The sequence below is a fragment of the Amblyomma mixtum genome, chromosome 6 (genome assembly GCF_055824585.1).
Source record: "Amblyomma mixtum isolate Tamu chromosome 6, ASM5582458v1, whole genome shotgun sequence".
Lineage (NCBI taxonomy): Eukaryota > Metazoa > Arthropoda > Arachnida > Ixodida > Ixodidae > Amblyomma > Amblyomma mixtum.
The window spans coordinates 130,638,150-130,659,978 of NC_143017.1; the positions used below are offsets into that span (position 1 = coordinate 130,638,150).

Here is a 21,829-nt window from a genome sequence, read left to right on the forward strand (position 1 = left end):
AGAATTTCTCAGAAAACCACGGCAACTACGGTCTACAGTGGCGCCATCAGCTGGCGCGACCAACGGCCACCAAACGGGGAAATCTCGCACAGGCTATCTGACAAGCAGCTATCGTAAACGAGTTCTCAAGGCAATCTGTATTTGGCTGCTGTGTAAACACACCTCATGCGTTATAGTTTCGCGTCGTTTCTCTTCCGTTTACCACTATGACGACGGAAGAAAGGTTTAACGCAGCTGTCGAGGTGATCCGGGGCCTTCCAAAGAACGGTAAGCAAAGATGGTACCACCTGCGCGTAACCCATTTAGGTAGAACCTGTCCATGGGGCACTGAGGAAAACTAAACCAATAGTAAAACATCTGTAGAACTGCGTACTCATCTTCAGTGAGCCCGCTTACTAGTGAAATGTGTACTTGCGTTGAGTATGCAAGCACTGCGGCATCTTTTAGCACGCTATGGCCCACGAAAAGCTCAGTGTAGGAACCAGGAAAGTACGTAGTTGAATCGCGCCGTCGAACAGTTCGGAGCCGTTTTTCCTTGACGGTGCTTATCTTAATAATCACTGTCCTTGCACCGCATCCAGCGCCTTCGCTTGTTGTGAGGTATGCACATATTTTTGTAGCAACTGCGCTGGCTCTGTTTATCGACGCGTCGGGGCGATTTTAACGTGTAGTAGAACCACTGAAAGAGAGGAAGGCCTGCGGGTGTTCGTCCACCATATGTGCCCAATTATTTTTCCCTGAACGGGGCCAGAAATTTGTCACTACCTGCGCTTAGCCTGACAAGCAAAAATGCGTCCAAGGAAGCGGTGTGCGTACCTCTGCTGGGGGAGAAAGTAGGCGCGCCGAGGGAGAACAATCGCTCAGAATTAATCGCGCACTCTTGCGACACTCTTACGCCAGCCCAGCGTTCTGCAGGTGCTAGTGTGCCAAAGATTTCCTGTAATTGAGGAAATTTTCCTGGTTGTAAAATGCTTGAGAGTGGGCATGTGCGCTGTGTGATGTTTTTTTTTACTGAGGATGTTTTTTTTACTGAGTTCCGTACTGTGTACCTTGAGCAAGACGTCATTCTACCAAGTCTGTGTGTTCGAGCTAGCTCTTGGAATAGTTGGGAGCTGTTTCTGTGTTGAAGAAGTCTTAGGTTTTGGTACAAGCATGTATGTACATACAACAGTTCCATTTTCCAGACCATGTCGCCTTTCTGTGCAGGGTCATTTCAGCCTTCTCACGAACTTCAACTCAAGTTCTATGCCTACTACAAGCAAGCGACTCAGGGATCTATAGCAGAATGCAAAGTTCCCAAGCCAAGATTTTGGGACATCGTGGGAAATGCAAAATGGTACTGTGCTGTGCACTTTGCGTTGTCTTTTTTTTTGGCAGCATGTGCAAGCAGCTATCTGTAGCTTTAAACTAAGAAGAAGAAACCTAGTGCCTGAATTAGTGGTGCCATATTTTACAGGGAATTTAAATGTGAGATACTGCATTGCTAAAAGAGCATCTGCAGGTTTGCTTGTTTGGCTTCCGATATGGTCTTGAAGGCATTTCCTGTAACTTCTAGATTGGATATATTTAAATAAATGAAAGTCAGCGACCCGTTTTGAAGACTGCTTTTGCTGAATGTTTGTAATATCTGTGCCTTCTCAATTTTTGTTTTATCTTGTACTGCACCGGTGAATTTTGTAATGAGGTGCTGCTAATCATCTGTGCACAGAGTTTGTCTTTCTCATGAATGTGGCATCACTGTCATCCTTGAGTCTGCATAAAACTGCTATGATAGGTTCCTTGTTTTATTGCTGCTCCAGAGTTAATGTTGACTGGCTGCATAATGAGAGATACACTTGTTTCTTGTTAAACAAATGTATTCATTTGGTTTGCAGCTTGCCTAGTTTGAGCGTAATTTTTACTTGATGGTGTCTGCTGTGTTGTTCCGCATTTGAAAAATAAAGCATGTATAGTTGTTCAACCTGAAGTCAGCTACAGAATTAGGAACAGTTGTGACTTTTAAACGTCATGAATGTTTTTGATGTTATATCATAGTGCACTGCATGTTCCCAGGGAACACAAAAATTGCTGAGCATTTCATTTCTTTGGTGGAGTCCAAGAGTTGGGCCCCTTGCAGTTACCTTCTGGCTTGTTTGATGTGGAAACCTGTTTCTTTTTTTTTGGCCAATGAATTTGTGATTAATGGCACAAATTTTCATTTTGGGCTGCAGCAGATATAGCATGTGATGAATGGGCTGGGTGTTTGTAGTAGCAACCGCAGTAAGGACTTTCGTCCGTATTTATTGTGCTTTTTTTACTTTATGTTATCTTTTTCGAACATCATTCTATGTGTACTGGTTCGTCACTGTTAAGGAACCCTAGGAAATTGAAATTAATCCATAGTCCACCACTATGGCTTCTCTCGTAGCCCATGTGTAGCTCTGGTATGTTAACCCCCACATACCACCAACCTCCGCTCTAAGCCACTGGAGCATATTGTTTTATTGACCTTTGTGTGTTATATTTTGAAGGCTATTCGCAAGGCCTGCGCAAGTCAACCTGCTTGCAAAATTATCATTGCTCATACCATGGGAAGTGTTCCTTTGGTAAAGGTGTTTGATGCCTATACTGTTTCTTTTTATCAGACCTTTGTTTGTATTGAAATATATTTATTCGATACCTTATGGCTGTAGTCGTTGGAGTTAGATGACTTCATGGAGCTCGCAGTTCCTCGAAGTGCATAAGCAAAGAACCACCAGACATTCCACCATCAGCCGGAGTGAATGAAAAAATGGCAATAACTGTACCCCCCTTTTCCCCCGCTTAGTAATTTTTCATAGCACACTTAGGCCTTGCTCAGCTTTCTAAACATTTGTCGCATGCTCCGTTGCATGCAGATACTTAGCTTGGTGTAGCTTGATGCCATGCAGAAGTGAATTTTTTTTTTTTCGTTTTGTTTTGCAGGGATGCTTGGATGAAGCTTGGCGACATGTCGAAGCAGGAGGCCATGGAGAAATACGTTGAAGAACTGGTCAAGGTATTTTTCGCTGGCGGCCACACTGGTCTTCATCCTAGCTGCCTGCCTTTGTTCAGCTGCTGCACACACTGCTTATCCGTTCATTTCTGGCTGCTTGGCAGTTTTGTCGCTCTTGTACTGTCCTGTTGTTTTGTTTTGCAGCCATGTGTGCTGCAAGCCTGCATCTTGTTTTTCTGCATGCATTCTTTGTTTTTGTTTGCCATGAATTTTTGGTTCTGTTTTCTGTTATTTTTCGTTTTGTTTTCATTTCCAGGTTGTTAAAAAATGCCAAGAAAATGCCACAGAAGAGCAGGTATGACCGCGCATTCAGAGCATATTGAATGCTCAAAAGCAAAAAAAAAAATGAGGGATTAAGAGACGAGCACTCTGTATTGTGACACTCCGAGTTATGTCTGGTGCAGTTGGATGTAAACTTAAGAACAAAGTAGTAAATGCGCCTCAGAGGAGGCCCTCCAAGTGATGGCGTCAGTGTGTTACCCCGACATTGTGGGCAAATGCCTTGACACTTGCCAGCCATCTCCAATGCCACGCTAGCATATGCAAGGCAGTTGACCGCGACGTCATGACGACGGATTAAAGCCATTGCTTAGATGGCTGCCTTTGGGGGTTGTTCGCTGCTTGGGTCGCTAACTGTACCTGACTATAGAAGTCGCTTTAGACAGTTAAAATGTTAGTCTCTGTAGGTTACGTTTAAAAATCATTAGCAGAGGGCCCTACTGTCCTACTAACAGCTTAACCCATATTAACACCCCTTGCAAGTGTGCCTGAATTGCATTTGTCTTTATATTTTAGCGGCATCTGTGGCGTCAAAAAATGTAGAGGCTATGTGGTCTTTCACATGAACAGAGGCTGGATAAAGAAAAAAAGCTAACTAACATAAACGTTTCTCATTATAAAGCTCTTATCTGCTCTTTTTCCAGTGGGCGTTGGTTCAGTGTTTCATGCACAGCATACTTGCAGCTACTCTCTTCCACATTTATGTGCATGACAGACTCGTCGAGAACTGAACTATCAGTTTAATATTTTTTTTTGCATGACTTGGCTTGGGTGTTTAAATTTTAACGCTTACTTTCTCAGATTATTAAAATTTTTTTGGGGCTTTCTTTGCATTTGCATGCTCTGTAGTGCATTCAGATGGCTTTTCTGCTTTTAATGTAATGCACAAACACACTGCTGCTTGCTCTTTACTTGCTGCAATCTTTGCATGGGTAGCGAAGGGGCATCCTGAGATCATTCTTAATATTTCTGCAGATTGTCTTCATTGAGTAGGCGGCAAAAGCCAGCCAGTGCATTTGTCACAGGACTGTATGAGTGCAAGACCTGGCAGGTTGGAAAACCCCTTGTCCAAACTAGCAGTGTTAAATATTTAACAGACGATTTCCTGTGAGAATTGGTGGACACAAATTTGACGCAGTCTTCTCAATTAGTGGTTTTGAGGACAATGTTTGCCTAAACTTTGATTAGTCGATTCAGATGATTTTGCTGTTTTCTGAGATGATAATTTTAAAATACATACTATTTGGCAACTGTAGATGTGACCTCAACAGTGGGCAACTGACCATAGTGTTGGCATCATTTTGCTGCTTGTGATGCCTAGTCTTTTTGTCACATGGACACGTTGAATTGTAATGGAAACAACCTCTGTTGAGCCTACTGGTCTCATGTGCCTGTGCTTACTGATGTCCCCATCATCGACTGAATGATTGGCTAAAGAAATATGAGTTTTGGTAGTCATTCTGCATTGCGGGTAGCATATTTGACCTCAGAGTGCAACTTGAGTTTGTGCTAATATAATCAGTTTTTTGTTTTTCCCGAAAAATGCATCTGTTTTGCATGCAGAGCCAAAATAGTGTGAAGCGGGTGTAGGGGGAAATTTATTTCGCTTGACCAAATTTTGTGTGATGGAATCATTCCCATGGCGTTTCTTCCATTGCAGATTGTTGAGGCGATGTCGTACACTGACCATGTGGCCAAGTTTGTGGATCTGCTTGGCCCGTTGTTTGATTCCATACCACCTCAGTTGGCTGCCACATTGCCACAAGCGAAACTGAATGGCAATCGGGAGTCCGAAGATGATATAGAGACAATCGAAGGTAATCGCCCAAGTTTGGAGTCAAATTTTAGAGACCTAACATTAGTTGTATGGGAGAAAGTTAGTTGCACTTTTAGAGGCCCACGGTACTGAGTTATTCTTATCAATGTTTATGTTGTAGGATAAGCTGTATAGGTCGCTCGCAGTTTTTTGAGTTCTGCAGTCTTCATTCATTTGTCAGTTCAGAAGTATTTAAGTGCCCGGGTGTTGCATGAATTAGTGCCTTTGGTTGACACTCAGCTTTTTTCCTCAGAAACAGTTTTTATACTTTTTTCATACACATCTTCCCTCAAATAGTTTTTTTTTTTTTTCGTGTGAAAAACAAGTACAGTCTAGCCCGGTTATAACGAAGTCGGCGGGAATCGGAAATCACTTCACTATATCCGCTATTTCGTACTATGCGGACTACGAAAAAAAAATGCAAACATCGGCATACCGATTTATTGCCGCTGAAAGAAGTCGTCCAGCGTCCCCTGAACACGTTTCGCTAGTGCGGACTTCAGGATTGCAGCTTCCATACCATCCAACTGCGAACCAAAGGTCTGGTCGAACTCCGGACTCCCGAGGTACATCCGTAGCGTGTCAACAGCTGCGATGGCCGCTGCGGAGGTGCCCGGCTTAGGGGCACAACTAGCATCGTCGCATTCGCTGTCGGAGGCGCTCTCCGCCAATGTCTCTTCCATGACACTACCGGCAACTTCTTCAGTCGTCAAGTCCTCGGTGGCAACAAGGTCTTCGTTGGCGAAAACGAAGTCCATGTGGCTTAGACGCCGTCAGCCAAAGGACGCCGTCAGCCGAATTTTGCTCTTATTTTCGCGGAAAAAATCGCCTCAAGGACGCAAAACTGTGTTGATTGGCAGATTATTTTTCGGTTGGTATTAAATCTCTTTGTTATATCCGCTGACGCGCTGTTATTTACTTCGTTAAAACCGGACCCAAAATGTATTGAAAATGCAAAAATGGGAATGGGAAATTGAAATCCGTTCGTTATAACCGCTATTTCGCTATAAGCGGCTTCGTTATAAACGGGCTAGACTGTAACAACGCCATTTTTTTAACGCGGTTTCATTATTGGGTGCGAAGTGATACCGTCATGTCGCTGACTGCTTTTTGAACATGCAGAATACATGTGACCCATTTGAAACATGTTTCTAGAACTGAAGATGGCTTACAGTTTTTGGCCCTAACCCACAATGCATAAAATCACCATTAGTGTCCATGCGAATGAAAACTACATAGTGTGTCTGAAGCTAACAGTTTTCCACCTTCCTGTGGTTTTGGTGAATTGTTCTTGTGTCAGTGGTTTTTAAAGAGATAAGAGCACTGCTTAGGCTTGCACTTGAGATGAGCCTGCCTATTGCTGTGCTTATGAATGGTCGTTTGTATATAGAGTTTCTCAGTTCGGAAAAACTAATTCTTGGAGGAGGAAATATTTGAGCTGATAAATTTCTTATTCAGTGGTAATTCCAGGAGTGACAGCTGTTGTGTGATGTGCAGTTTTCTTTAGGTGATGTTCTATTGTGTACACTAAAAAATGTGTCAGCTCATTCTGAAACAGTGTCGTGGAGATTTGTGAACTCGAAAATAATCCTTTGTACTTGTGGTAAATTGGAGATGAAAAAATTCAGAGGCACTAATGGGATTTTTATTAATTTGTGCATGCCCTGGAAGAACCTTTCAGGCCTTCGGGTTTCTCTTAATTTCGGTTAACGTACAATAACGCAGTCTTTCAACCTTTCTGCTTTTTCAAAGTTTGCCGCTTATTTTTGATGGTGCTATTGGTAACGAGGAAAATTTTCCACGGATGCGGTTTGAAAGGAATTGACTGCCTGTACCGGTCATTAACTTACTTATATATTCTCTGTTTTCACATTTGCTTGCAGCTGCCGAGCAAGAACAGGCAGTGTATGCTAAAGCAGACAAAAAGCAGAATGAAGAGAAACCGGAACGGATGGGAGCAGGTAGTGTTTTGTGTGCATGGAGTCTGTGTAATTGCATTTGAAAGATGTGTGGATGATGTGTTGATGGTGATTAGGACAGTGATGAATTTGAGGGCAGTCATCAACAGCCGAAACATTGCCTGCCTCTTGACATTCTCCAACTTGGACTGAGCACTGGTGAACTGCATAGTTTGAAAAGTGTGCGATGCATTCTGAAACATGTCTGCTTGGCACAGTTGTAAGAGGAAGGGTCCATATTAGCATTGCTCGCATCTGAGTGCAGAAATAATCATTAGAATCAGAAAGGAGTATGTCTTCCTTTATTTCATGTTGGTATTTTGGCTTATTTTGAATCGCACAAGTTCTTGGTGATGGGGTTGTTTTATTTATTTTATTTATTTATTTACAATACCCCTTGGGGCCCTCGTGCGAGGGTATTACATGGGGGGGGGGTGTGATACAAGTATAAAAATATGGCACAGGCACTTGAAACAAAATACACGTAATAATGAATTAAAGCTAGTAATGTACACAAATAACACAACAAACAATGCAGAATAAAATACTCAGTAAATGCACATAATACAACAAAAATACCAAATCTGTTAGTCCATGGTTTGCTTTAACGAATGCTGAAACGATTGTAGGCTAACCTCAGTAGCTATGTGTGATGGCAAGTTGTTCCAATCTATTATAGTGCGAGGAATGAATGATTTTGCATAGAGCAATGAATGGCATGTGATGCGTTTTATTTTGTTATCATGGTTGCGGCGAGGAAAGACTGCAGGGTGTGGCAAAAAAGTCGTCGTGGAGGGTGGGATGGTGGTACAGTTTGTGAAGTAAGGTTAGGCGAGTGGAATGGCGTGGTTCCAACTCGGCACGTTTTAATGCTGTGACACTGGTGAAGCGTGAATAATCTGGAAAGATGAAGCGAACAGCATGGTTTTGCAGGGATTCAATGTTGTTTAAGATGTAAGCTTGTTGAGGGTCCCATATGGCAGAAGCATACTCAACTTTCGGCCGGATTAGCGTGATGTAAGCAAGTTTTTTTAAGTGTGAAGGCGTGTGTTTGAGATTACGCCTAAGAAGGCCGAGTGCGCGATTTGCTGATGCTAAGATTGTGTTAATATGGTAATGCCAAGTTAGGTCAGACTGAAAGTGAACTCCTAGGTACTTGTAAGTTGTTGTAAGTTCTACTCTATCGTTATTGAGGAAGTAGGCTGTAGGAATTCGAGTGGAACGGTTAGTAAACGACATTAACTTTGTTTTAGATGCATTTAGAGACATTAGCCAGGAGGAACACCAAGCCGTTACAGCGTCAAGATCAGTTTGAAGTGAATGGCGGTCGGTTTCATTAGTAATATTACGATATTATTACGAAATTTTTGGAAATTTCTTTCTTTTCTATTATGTTGTTATGTCTGGCTTGGCGGGTAATAAAGTATGTGAGGTGACTTTCTAAGTTTTGAATTTCTGCCTTCCACAGGAGGAGGAATGAATGGCCATAGATCCGACTTTGAGAGTGAGGAGGATGAGTTTTCAGACACCTACGATCACATGGGAGATGTGAGTGCTGTCTCCATTTGTTTCTCTATAGCAAGTCTTAATTCCTACGCATTTGTTATTTACTCACTGATTAGTAAACACATTTGTGGGGTTGAAGAACTGTGGTCCAAGTTGGTTGGTAATATTTTTAAATTGTTCATTAATGATGGGATGTCATTGGCAAGAGACACGTGCAATACGGGTTCTCACATTCATTGCTTAATACACTCATCATTTTTTGCCTAAAATGTTAGTGAAAATTTCAGGGGTGGATTTCTTACATTACCTAAGATATTAGCAGACATTCATATTTAGACAAAAAAAAAATTGCAGGTGCATTCATTATTCAAGTGTGTATATTATTTCAGTAGATGTGATAGTGTTTGTTTTTTATATTGTTCTTGTTCATTTCTACCCATGATTCTTGTATTTGATGCTTATGTTGATGCTTGCATTTGGTGCTATTGCTTGAAAAACTTAAAAGAAATGAGATGTATGAAAAATGTTGTTATTGACATTCACAAGCATAAATTAATTATTCATTTATTGGTGTGCATGTGGATCAGTCATATCGCCCTGATTATTAGTGTCACACCAAACTGGTTGCAGCAAGCTGCGGTTTCCTTTTGGTAACCTTGGAGACAGCACATTGCAGTGGCCTTACTTTCTTTCTTTCTTTCTTTCTTTCTTTCTTTCTTTCTTTCTTTCTTTCTTTCTTTCTTTCTTTCTTTCTTTCTTTCTCTTTCTTTCTTTCTTTCTCTCTTTCTTTCTTTCTTTCTTTCTTTCTTTCTTTCTTTCTTTCTTTCTTTTTGCCTGCTTCCGTCATACCTGATACTGTTTGTTTCTGCTGTACTGCTCTTGCATCATTCTTTTTGTTTCTGCCTGAGAAAATTGGAGGTCACACTTTCCTTTGTGTGCCCACTTGTGGAAAACAATGGCCCCTGATAGTAGGCCTCTGAAGCTGTGTAATGGAAGCATTCTCTGTTATTCTTCCCTTCTAGGAGCTGTGAGAGAGGGCATGCATGAAATTAGCTAAAGGTGCCTCTGTGCTGGTTTCTGGCCAGATTGTATGCCGTTGTGGGAAAGGCCATTGCATTTTTCTCACAGAGATGCCTTTTTCTTGAATGTGTATATGTATATACATTAGAGGCCTCTTCATTTGTTTAGTGTGAGACAATGTGAGCTAAGAGAAGCTTTTAGGAAGACGAAGGTCAGCTTCTGAAGAGTGGTAGCATTAGAAGGGTTATGCATAGCTTTCTTTTTTTTTTCTAATTTTTGCATGTGCAAGTTATTGTAAGAACTAAAAAATTGAGTCATTGAATGCTGTGCTCTTAATGTGGGAAAGGGGCAACGCTGACTATGTATGCAAGGATCATGTGTTCCGTGTTTTTCTTTCGTGATGACAGAGTCTAATGCTTGCATGTGCATTTACGAACTATCATTTGAACTTGCTGCAAGGAAACCTCTTTGGTGTGATGGATAGCTTAAAATGTACTTGGCAGTTCTGTCAGCTAGTTTATTTCTGATGTTTCTCACTTCATTGCTTGGCGTGCAAAGGAAGTGCGTTTTCATCGTTGATGCTCTGTCTTTGTGCCTAAGTGCCTTCTGTTGTTGCTGTGCGCTTCCAACCAGGAGGATGAGAGTGGATCCCCCGAGCCTCGGGAGCAGGAGGCTTCGGGCATGGTGGCCAGTGCTGTGAACGAGGCCTTGCTGAGTGGCTCCGACCGTGTCCTGGTGCAGGACGGCCAGAGCCAGCTCTGGGCCTTCTACCCCGATGGGGCCAAGCGCCCCAATGGGGAGCTGGCCTACGTGCGGGGTGGCGGGGACGACAACCCCCACCGGGGGGGAGCACCAGGCACCCTGCCCAGGTCGGGACCCGGGGGAGGAGGTCGCCTGCCACGATCTCACCGCCGACGGGGTGAGTCGAGCTGGTGAAGTGAACGTGCACCTGCTGAGAATGCATGCCATCTGCATCCAGAACATAGGTATTCATGCAAACAGTGAACAGAGATGTGAGAGGCAGAAGTGAGCTGTTATCATGGTCTTGGCCACCTGTTGTTCTTGTTTTTCTCCATTTCTGGCTGGTTTCACAAAGCTTGAAACAGTTAGAGGTTATATCCCGGGGGTTTCCAGTAGTAAATGTACCAAAACTGAAGCAAACCTAGTAGCGATGCGCAAAAATCTGTGTGTTCCCAAGACCACTTGTCACGCTAAAGATCGTCATGGAGCCAGAAGAGCGCAGAGCAGAAGCTTTGAGATTCTAGATTCTGGACCCCTGTACTAAAGGATTGGTTTATTGGGGTTCAACGTCCCAAAGCGACTCAGGCTATGATTGATGCCGCAGTGAAGGGCTCCGGAAATTTCGACCACCTGGGGTTCTTTAACGTGCACTGACATTGCACAGTACATGGGCCTCTAGAATTTTGCCTTCATCAAAATTCGACTGCTGTGGCCGGGATCGAACTCGCATCTTTCGGGCCAGCAGCTGAGCGCCTTAACCACTGAGCCACTGCGGCGGGCTGTACTAAAAGAACTATTTGCCATGCATATCTGACGCTCTCCGCCATCCCCACTCTCGATGCACAATAGCTGTCAGTGCCGAAACTGCTCAAACAACTGAGTGGCGTTGATGTGCATGCAGTGCACGTCCTGTATTTTTTTTCACTATTGTTTTTTGCTGGTTTTGAGCGTTAGCTGTTGCAGTGCCACGTGGTGTAATGTTGCAAAAGAGAAAGCAGTGGGGACTGCTGCATTTGCCAAGTAGAGGGATCGACAGCATTGGAGCATGGCGCGTTTGTGTCAGCTGTGGCCTCTTGTTGATATCATAGACAATCACTTCATTTCAGTTCATGTTTTATCATCGTGACACTTTCGAGTGGTTCGACTAAATTTAAATTAACACAGCTAATAGATAGTTGGTGTAGTGAGTCCTTTATATCATGGGCAACTACTGCAACACCTTTGTTGCCTGCAGTTCACAAGTACATGCGCTTCAGAGGGGGCAGCCTTAGCACTGACAGCGTGGAGGTTAGTTACGTCCACGTTTAACTGCATGTTGCATGTTCAGTCCAGGTTGAGTTCAGTGAGGATAACAGAGGTTGGGAGTGGCTCTAAGGGCCCGCAATGCTCCCATTCTGTGGCATTTGCGGAGAGCGTCTCTTAATATGCCAGCAAAGCTGTCTAAAATTTGCTTTACAGCAGGTTGACATTGGGACACCTTCCACAGTCAGTCATGCAGAGCTCTTCCTTTATAGTCAGGTGACCACCTTTTACGTGCATCAAGATGTCCGACATTTAATACAACCTTTGTCATCACCAGGTGGTATGCGCGGTGATAAGACACTGCCATTGCTTTGAGGCGCTTCTTGGGAACTGTGTATGCGTCTGTACAGGGTCATGGTAGGCAGCTGCTGGATAGGAGCGCTGCAAAGCGAGGTTGGCTGGCGACAGGGATTTTAAAGGGGTGCTCCCACTCCTCCTGTGCTTCAAGGGTTTCAGTGAAGTGCAGCCTGGCAGTGCGGTTGCCCAGAGGATACACAGAGCCGGCACTGCAGTCTGTTGGCAACTGATCGGGATCGATCGTGGGCGATCAGAGTTCAATATATCCAATGTGTACTTTGCTAGTAAAACTTCCGAGTGTTCGACGTAGGCATAATTCGCTTGATCTGAGTTTGTTATATTTGGGTTTGACTATATATGCGGGGGCAAACATACTGAACCAAGTAACTGCCCTAAACAGTTGATGACAGTGAACAAACAGCAATTTGCGTACAGACTGTGAAGAAGTGGAGCCTATTGGCCTGGAGAGGCATGTAAGATTGCGGAACAGTGCCTCAGTGTACACCTGCACTATTTACTTCAACGGTACCACCATCTTACGTACCACCGTCTTACCATGCTTCTGACTTCGGTACTTTTTTCTCCCTTGATTTAGTGTAACTCTTGCTCAGTAGCCAGCCAGACAAGCATGTCTGTGGAGGATACTGACCTTTTTCGGTTAAAACTGAATCTTGAAAGTTGAATTCAATGGACTTTAGTGGGTGTTTTTGGTTTAAATTGAAAAGTCCGAACCCTAGTTATAAGCAGTTAAAAGGAGTGGCTGGACAGCAGTTCTACAGTGGGTCGTGCCGTGAAGGATTTAAGGAAGAGGTGAAATGTGCAGAGATTTTAAAGCCAGACGTTTTTACTTGCTTTCCTCCTGATTTTTGCAACTTGAACAGCATATTGTAAGAGTGAGCAGTTTTTTGTTAGAATGTTTTTTTATTCAACTTTATAAGTTATTTATTTGTAGCAGCTGTGTTTCTTTCTTTCATGGTAGCGCCTGCACTGTGCAATAGCTGATAAGTGGCAGAGGTTGCTGTGCACCAAGCAGAGCAGATGGTGCTCACTCCAGCATCAGCTTATGCCCTTATCCTTATCTGATTTCTGCTCTGCTTTGTTGGGTGGTTGCCGGTTATCTTTAAGAAGTTAAGGGGCTCTACCTTTCAGTGCGGGTCTCAGCAGATGGCGATGAGCGAATTAGGCAGATGTATTACCTTTTGCCATGCTATGTTCGGCCACGTGACAGCTAAAGGTCCACTATCTGCCATCAGAAAAAAAAAGAAAAGGAATTTCTCGCCAGTGACTTTGACAATGACATTTTCTCAAGCTACAACGCATGAGCCATGGAATCACTTAAGACTTGCATGAACAAGGCTTTTGATGTGCATCACTATTTTACCCAGACTGCCATTGCTCCATGGTGGTACGTGTTGCTGCAGAGGTACTGTGCAACCTCTTGATCACCTTCTAAGATTTTGCCACGTATGAGAAAGAGCGTAAGTGTTGAAGAAAAATTTTTTTTTTTTCGACTAACAGCTGCTGATTTATATGCACTGGTGCTAAGCAGTGTGGTACAAATACTTAATAAGGTTCTGGCACAGGGCTTTGCATCGGGTTATGCATATAATCTTCTGAGTTGCTCCGTGGTGATGTCTTTTTCTTTAGCTGTCATTTGGACACCCATGCTGCTGAATTTTCGAAGTCTTGATGGTGCCAGTGCTGCTCTGTATTTCGTACTGTGTGGGGCAGCAAGCGCGGATTGCCATGCACTTGCAGAGACGGACGGAGGAGCCGAAGGAGGCCCTGCCTGGCCACCACGGTCGTCGGGGCGGCTGCCAGGTGGTGGCATGGGCAGTGGTGGTGGTGGCAGCGGCCGGCCCCAGCTGGCCCTGGAAGTGAGTGAGCAGCTGGCTGTAGCCGTGCTCCGGCTGCAGCACACCATGGATGAAGTGGTGGCACGCCTCGAGGTGCTCGAGACGCTGCTACAACACGCCAAGGTGAGGGTTGTCGTGGCAAGTTCGTCTTTATTATAGACCGTTTACAGCGCGCAGTTCTTCCTTTTGAGACCAGATGGCGCCACAGGCGCGCTCGGAGTACGGTGCCATTACGGGCCTCATAAGTCTCCGGCATGTACGCCTCGACGCAGCACTGGAAATATCCCGGGTAGCCGCTGAGTGTGTTCTTTCCAAGAAGATGTGAAAAGGCAGAGAAAATGTGTGCTGTGTTGTGGATTGCGAGAATTGTTCGCGCCCGTTCTCCATGCACCCTTTTTGAACGGGCAAACACAACAAGCACGTTCATCAGTGCTAGATGGCCTGTATAGAAAGAAATGTTTTGGTCTTGGAAAATCTGAGAGGGTAAGTGCATAACATAGCCGCATGAACGAGCTGTTCCGCCACCGAATTCCACCACCGAAACCCTCACTTCGTGCTTTCAGTGCTTTCAGTTGCTGCGCAGTATGTTGAGACCCCATTGCTCGTAAGTTAAGGTGTGCGGTCATTAATAAAAGGAGCGGCCGAGGACGAATTTAAGCGGTAAAAAAAACTTACGCTCCTACATACCGCTACTGTATGTTGTGCAGTGCACAGCCGTGCAAGTGGACAACGCCTACCGTCAATCAGTGTACTACATGCCGTCCATACTGTTGAAGTTCGCTCCAAGTAGCGCGGTTTTCGTGGACCATATTTGGTATAAAGAATTGGCATTTCTGCTGTGCTGGGTTGTTGTCACTTCATCGCGATCCATGCGAGACATTCACAAAAGTGACTCCATAGGCTCAGAGTTAAGCTGATTACTTACAACCGACGAGACTTCGAGCATTTTCATGCCCGCATATCGAGCGTGGAACGTACCAAAATTTTATATGCAAGGCTGACATAATTGTGAACCTCGGGTAGTATGAACGCTTTGCCATGCACGCGTTATTACAATTAATTTAATTTAAAATACCGTGGAATCGTTCAAAACGCCAGCTTGTGAAGGCTGCTTGATGCATGGTACTGCTACCATGATAGTTAACATATTGTTGTCTATTTAATAGTTAACATTGTATGTCTATTTACTTTTGTCGCCTATTTGTGTTAAACAAACCAGTAGAAGATATTTTAGGTTTCCTAAGCACCGGTAATTGGTTGTAAACAAATACGCATGATGCGTATGCGAGCGTTTCAGAGTGGTGTCTGCATGCGAGTACATAATATGTATGACAGCGACCTGCACTGCCGCAGGAGCATTAAACCTTGCCGTTTTAGATAACAATTAAAAATAATTAAGCAAAGCCTTCAGGGGATGCAAAGACAAGCATTGAGGCGATCCATCCGCTGGCTCGAAGAGGCTGAGAGCTCAGCAGGTCTCCGCGGCATGAAGCCCGATCACGTTTTCACGCCTCAGGTGATCGAATTAGGGTTCTCGCACATCCTTCGAAGCTTTGGCCAATCCATAGTGCCGCCATCTTCTCACTCCTTTGCAACCATATCAGCCGAAAATATATATTGTCTGTAGGAACAGAACCATCAGACGCAGCAGCCGTCGCGATGAAGCGCACGCCGAGCAGTCAGGAGGCGTGTAATGGCGATGTGATCAAAGATGGCAGCCCCCATGATACGGTGCTGTAAAGCGTCTATATATATGCGGGCAGGCATCATGCTGGCCGAGCTCGTTGTCACCTACATAATGAAAAGTGAAGTAGGCCTGCAGCACGCAGGGATTTACTCAGGTCGTCCCGTGGTGTGGAGGGCAGATTGGAATGTGCATGGTGGCACAAATATTTGCAAACGGTGCCGCCATTGACTTCCACGTGTTTGTTCGGCCGAAGTGGAGAAACTGCATGCTGCTGCGAAGTTACCAATGGGCGTCGATTTTGTGGCTCGCTTCATTGCCCTATCGAAAAGGAACAGATAGTCCCGGATAATTTTTTTCACTCTCATCGGACTGTCTCCCTGCTGTGCGGTTCTTGTTCTTCAGCGCATATTCAGCAGCACGCAACTTCAGTTTTGCATCGTAGCTTCTTTGCCTCACAGGTGTCGTCACTACCATGAACCGCATCCATGGTGAGCTGTCTGCACACCTGAAGAGTGCACACCTGCCACTGTGCAGACGTAGTAGGGTTCTTGTGGAAGTGGTTCATGCTATAACAGATCGCGCTGCACTATAACTGTAATAACTTGATTCTTTTCTTCTTTTACTGATCGATTTTCTTTTAAAACATAGTTACTAGGAATGGCAAAAGATGGCTTGTGGTGACGCATCATTTTTTGCCATATATAATCTAAAAAAAAATAATCTAAAACTAAAAAAAGACGAAAAATCTAGAAATAAAAACGTCACATAAATACTGGAAAATGCAGCATATATCTGCGCCAAACACTCACTTTTCTGTGCCAGAAGGCACTTATGGCTGCTGCAAAGGTTGCTACAAAGTGACCTCGGCCAATCGCATCACTGTATAAAGTGTTTTTAAGCTCATCTCATTATTTTTCTCTGCAATATAATGTTTTATACTGATGAACGCCAGAAGCCAGAGTTCAGATTTGTTCCTTTGGTTTATCAGTGCTTATCGCGAAACAGTAGGAGTGTGGTAATAGTACTTCTAACGCATCAGCGTTAAGGTTTGGTTTAAGTTTTGGTTTAACATCCCAAAGTAACTCGGGCTATGAGGGATGCTGTAGTGGAGAGCTGTGGATAATTTCGACCACCTGGGGTTCTGTAATGTGCACTGACATCGCACATTACACAGGCCACTAGCATTTCGCCTCCATCCAAATGTGACTGCCACAGCTCAGAAGAGATCAGCTTCGCTGTCCACTGCATCGTCGTAGCCTATCACGCCTCATGTTAAACTGCCATACACTCTTGCACTGTGCATTGCACGTTTTCATCTTCAACTGCCATCTGTGCACAAAAGTCATGAAAGGAAACCCGCATAACTGGCTCGCGGGGTCAGTGGACACCTGTCGCGCTCGTGGTGGTAGTGACAGAGATGTGTGCTGCTTGCATTTGCGGTGACATTTTGGCTGAAACACGGCATTGGAGGAGTGGGCTGCTGGCATTCTTTGGATTCATTGGTGTTGGCATTGTTCTAGACTTCGTTGATTTTGAGGAATCGCACTCTCAGGTACGTGGTGGTTGCGTCTACCTGCAAAAACATGCTTTCGCCCAATATTTCGTGCTTAGCAATGCTAAACCAGCAGCAATTTTTTTTTATCAGCCGACGAAGAAAAATACAGCAAGCCTTATTTGAACCTCATGCCAATTACTTAAAAAGTATATTTGAAAAAGTTGAGAACGTATATTTTTTTTTCTAATAATTTTAAACACGTACTATTTGATTGGTTTGAATAATCGTATGAAAGGATATTAAATTTATTATTCGAATTTTTCAAATATTCGCACACTCCTACTGAACAGCCACTCCACATGTTTCTATACTGCTTGTGGTGCCTTGTTTTGGTGTAGGTCCAATTCAGCCTTGGCCCAGAGCACCAGGCACTTTACCGCAAATGTTCCCGTGACGAAATGGAAGAGATTCTCTTTTGTCATCCCTCGTTTCTCCACACAGGCCCCACAGAACCAGCGCTGGTGGCTGTTTGGGGGTGTTGCACCTCACGTGCTGATGCTTCTGCTTGCCTGGCCCGTGGTTTTCCAGCTTGCCTTCTACATCTTCAGCCATCGCAGGCGCAGGCACCTCCGATGAGTGCCCTCAGGGCTCATGCAGAGACTTGCCTTCCTCTTGCATCAGTGGCTGTTCGGAGAGAATCCCTCGTGCATGAGGGGACAGGTGCAGCGTGTTGCCGCATAAATTAAAGGAAGCCCAACACTTGTTCTCCAAGAGTTCCGTGGCGACTCTGTGTATGACCAGAATGGTCAATGAGTTGCAGTGGGACCCTTGTAGTTCTGGTGCTCTAGCAGCTCCTACTTGCTGTCTTAGAGCACATAAAAACCACGATAGAGAAGCATGTCGGAAATGCATTGGGGGCTTCGTGACAGAGCTTGTTCAGTGCAGTGCATTCGCACTTCGAACTGCCTAGTTCCTTCCGAAAAGCACTGTACTACTTGTTGCACGTACAGGTTAAAAGTCTCCGGGCCACAGAATTAGCTTTTGAGTAGTGCAGTTGGACACTTACCGCACTTATGAAGCTACCTAGGTCCTCAGGGGTGAATACGAAATTGTTCTTAAGTCCTCCAGGAACTTCGAGCTTCGGCGGTGTCATGATTGCCCCATTACAAGACTCAGCAGCAAAGCCTGTGATCTGGGGACTTTTGACCAACCCTGTACAGTTCTGCCTGCAACATGCAAGATGTGGTCCGGGCCTTCTTTCAGAGATAAGTGGCGCTGAAAAATTAAAGCACCTAGCTGCCATTCAAGAGGTTTGGGATTCGTGCAGTGTGTATCACGGCATTTGTCTATTTCTATAAAGAGCAAACTGCATTCGGTTGCCAGTGATGCATTGCAGGTCGTGGTGAGCACGATTGTATGTGTGTGAAGCTGAATAGTTGTCGCAATGCTTTTGACATCTGGTGGTGAACCGGCATGCAAGTACATATAACTGCATGCAAGTTTTAGTTTTTGTGGATTGTCATCACCTCGGTCTAGATGTCTTCTTTTATTATTATTATTATTAGTATTACTACTGAAATTGTTGTCATATGTACAGGCATGCATAAAGTGGTTTTGCATATTTGTTGCCTATGCTAATGTTACCTGTCTTCTTAAGACTACTTTGTTTTCTTTTTGAAACTAACGGTGGGAACTGGGGGGTGTATTTTACTTACCGAAAATGTGCTAACTATTTGTATCAAATGAAGCCAGACAACCTTGCCTATGTAGGCAGCACTAGCCTCCTTCCCATGAGTATGTGTGAGAGTTGTCACAACCTGCAGTTTGTTGCCAACAGTATATACAGGCCACTGTGGTGTAACGCCAGGCTACTCATCATGCTGTTTGATTGATGTACTCCTGTTTTGGCACTTCTGGTGTTCTAGGCCTTCACTAGTGGAAATCTGCTTTCATTAAGCAAGGACTCCTCTGTGCTGTCGGACAACACTAAGCGGCTTGCACTAGACGAAGACTGCAAGTTCTACAGAAATCGCGTGCCCTGTATGCAGTGCACAAAAAAACTGTACGAGTTCTGCAGAATTAATATTTTACAAAGGCTGCCAACATCTTATAGGGTGCAGCCGTATACTGTCGTCACCATGGTAGCATTGACCACAGTGCAAGTGAACACAAAAGCCAGAAATCAAAAAGTTGTTTTTATAACTGTGAATCACCATGTTGCTAATTTTATATGTATGTGCAATATGTAAAATGTCTTTCTTTTTGTGTATATGCTGCATTCGTTAACATTTTAGACAGTCATTGAGATGCTGTTTGATTACACTCTTAGTCTGCAGGAAGCTTAACCTTCATCTTTTTTGTTTTCCTGTTCTGTTTTGTGCAAGCACCTAGCCAGTTAGTTGCTAAGTGGTTAATTGTTAAAAAATACTATTCACAAAATGCATTCAGCAATTCTTTGCTCAGTGCAACGCCTCTTGCAACGCAAAATTATGCGTTTCATTTTTTGGAGGCAGCACAATTTGTGTTTGAGGTGTAGTCATTCACGTGTGGATTGTCACCGATAGTGGTAAGGCATCCACGTCCTTTTATTTTTCTTTTTTTCCTCTTTGTGTGTGCATGGTGTTGTTGCCCACAGCAGTGTACGCAATTCCGTCCGCAAATGCGCCTGCAACTTTGCCGTTTGCACAGCATATTTGTAGTATAGCTTGGAACTCTGATTTGTATGAAAATAACAGCAGTACGTATATCTTGTGCGATGAAAAGTGTGATAAGGGACCAGGCAGGAACAGTGTGCAATCACGTTGTACTGTGCAGTGTTTGATGCATTAGAATGCATAGTGTAAACAACACGTACTCAGTTAAACTCTGAAATTATAAAGCCAAGGATAATAAATAAAAAGTTCAGGACACCAAGAATTCAAGTGGACAGGTAAAAATAGTTTGATATAGCCAAAATGTGTAATGTAACAGTTCACTGAACACTCACGCAGAAGTGCAGTTTAGTCAAAGAATGGCAACTTAAAGGGACACTGAGGAGAGCACTATTAATATATTTTTTATAGCAAAATCCGATAGTTCGGCATGTCATGGCTTTGTTGCCACTTGGCCGGCAGCGAAAAATGCATTTATTTCTAAGAAATTTGGATTCGAAGTTGAAAAGGTTTTTCCCGCCGCTGTGATTCAAACTTGGGATTCGGCTATGACGACAGAGGACTAAGTGACGTGAAACATGACGTGACATGACGTGATGCAGACTCCGTGATTTCTGGCGGCCAGCAGTGCGGCCTAGCAGCAGCCGAAAAGAAAGCTACCGCCGGCCGCACGTTGAAGGCATCTATAGGCTATTGCGGCCGTCGCTACAGTCGCTTCGCTTACGTTTGCACCGGCGTTTTGCGAGAGTTACGATGGATCTCGTTCTCGAAGTCGTCAACGAAGTTCTCGCAAATAGACACCTTTAGCATACCGTGTACCTTGATACCGCTAGCGGAATACCGGGAGCCCGCCCAACGCCGGCGAGCAGGCGCTGATTGGTCCCGATGCTTCAGGCGAGCGCGTAGCTGCCCGGCACGTGGCGCCATCTGGCGACGTCAAGGAGATTTGCGCATGCATTGGCTGCGCCTCAGTGATTTGTGCTTCTCGTGTCCTAGCGTTGCTAGAACCATTGGTTCTAGCAACACTGTATTGTTATATGACGTCATGACGCTTGTACTTGCGAGTTTGGCCTGTGGCGGCGATACCTGTATTTTGGTTCTTGCTCTTTTCTACGTTACAAGAGCTTTGTTGTCAGTATGAGTGGCGTTTTTGTAATCAGGAGCTGGTATTCTGTCGATACAAGCCAACTTCAATTTCTCCTCAGTGTCCCTTTAAGAGATACCTTTTCCGAAGTTCAAGTGCTGTTTCGAAGCTGCTCGCGGCGAATGCGGAGGCCACAAAAAAACGAGCGCCAAAAGTGCGTTAGGTTGGCTTCCCCACACTGCACCATCGCAGCACTTTGAAAGGGCTTTTTTTTTTTAAAACATTGCAATGAGAGCAAGTGAACCTTCCTGTGAGTGTTGTGGCGGTTCCCCCTTCCTTTTTCCTGCTATCCATTACATTCCTCTATTACTTTTAGTCATGCGTTGCGTCTGTCTAAGCCAAATGAGCTTGACTAGATATCCAGAAATATATCGGCTCTGTGAAATATTGAGCTGCTTCTCAAGTACAAAGCTGCAGAATACACCGAACAGAAAGGAGAAAATAAGCCATCCCCTTATTCTGGACTTAGTTTGTATGTCAGCAGTATTGCTGCTATTGCTTTTTGTTCAGAATGTTAGCTACAAAATTGAATTACAGCATGAAAAAAAAAAAAATATTGGCACTGCCAGTAGTGCTGCTAGTGCAGTGCAGAATGGGAGGATGAGGCAACCACTTACTCGTTAGATGTGCAGTCCATTCTAACGGGGAATGCTTGGTGTTAATCTTTCCTTTAGCTTTAGCTATTTTCTATTATTCAGTAGGCACTGAAAAGAATTTTTTGCAAGAAAACTCTGAAGGCTTCAAGCACACTTTAGAAGGTCTTGTAGGAACAGTTGGATATGCTGTGTGGCTGAAGCTATAACGTTCTGTTCAGAGGAAAGTTTTAGATTGTGTTGTTGGATTGCAGGAGGTGGTGTGGTGTTGCATTTCAATATTGGGTGTCCTTAAAGCATCCTTCCCTTTGCTTATGAAGCTGTTATCTTGTACGCCTGGACTACCCCACTTTTGAGGTGGCATGGTCGTATTTTTTGTTCATAAGAGATTTATATGTAAAAAAACTTGTACATGCCATTTTAATAAACTGCATTTTTAAATGAATTCTAATTTAAAAAAACAAAAATGAA

The 21,829-nt window shown here is 44.1% G+C and overlaps 1 protein-coding gene across 3 annotated transcripts; it reads left to right on the forward strand.

Annotated features, from left to right (window-relative positions):
- Positions 1–46: 46 nt before the first annotated feature.
- Positions 47–21,803, forward strand: LOC149340415 (acyl-CoA-binding domain-containing protein 5-like). Of its 3 annotated transcripts, none has more exons than XM_089549183.1 (10): positions 47–267; positions 1,207–1,336; positions 2,944–3,016; positions 3,270–3,308; positions 4,953–5,109; positions 6,992–7,069; positions 8,535–8,614; positions 10,226–10,511; positions 13,691–13,911; positions 17,472–21,803. In XM_089549183.1, exons 1-10 carry the CDS (start codon positions 207–209, stop codon positions 17,604–17,606), a joined length of 1,260 nt encoding a protein of 419 aa, XP_089405309.1. In that variant the 5' UTR covers positions 47–206; the 3' UTR covers positions 17,607–21,803. The 3 variants fall into 3 exon arrangements, with proteins under 3 accessions (XP_089405309.1, XP_089405310.1, XP_089405311.1); XM_089549184.1 differs by having other exon boundaries at positions 10,229–10,511; XM_089549185.1 differs by lacking the exon at positions 3,270–3,308.
- Positions 21,804–21,829: the final 26 nt, after the last annotated feature.

Excerpts from the sequence above, each read along its gene's own strand:
- LOC149340415 (XM_089549183.1), top strand. The coding sequence starts at position 207 with ATGACGACGGAAGAAAGGTTTAACGCAGCTGTCGAGGTGATCCGGGGC. Across the intron at positions 1,337-2,943 it reads ATCGTGGGAAATGCAAAATG|GGATGCTTGGATGAAGCTTG; the intron begins GTACTGTGCTGT and ends TTTGTTTTGCAG. Across the intron at positions 13,912-17,471 it reads CGCTGCTACAACACGCCAAG|GCCCCACAGAACCAGCGCTG; the intron begins GTGAGGGTTGTC and ends TTCTCCACACAG.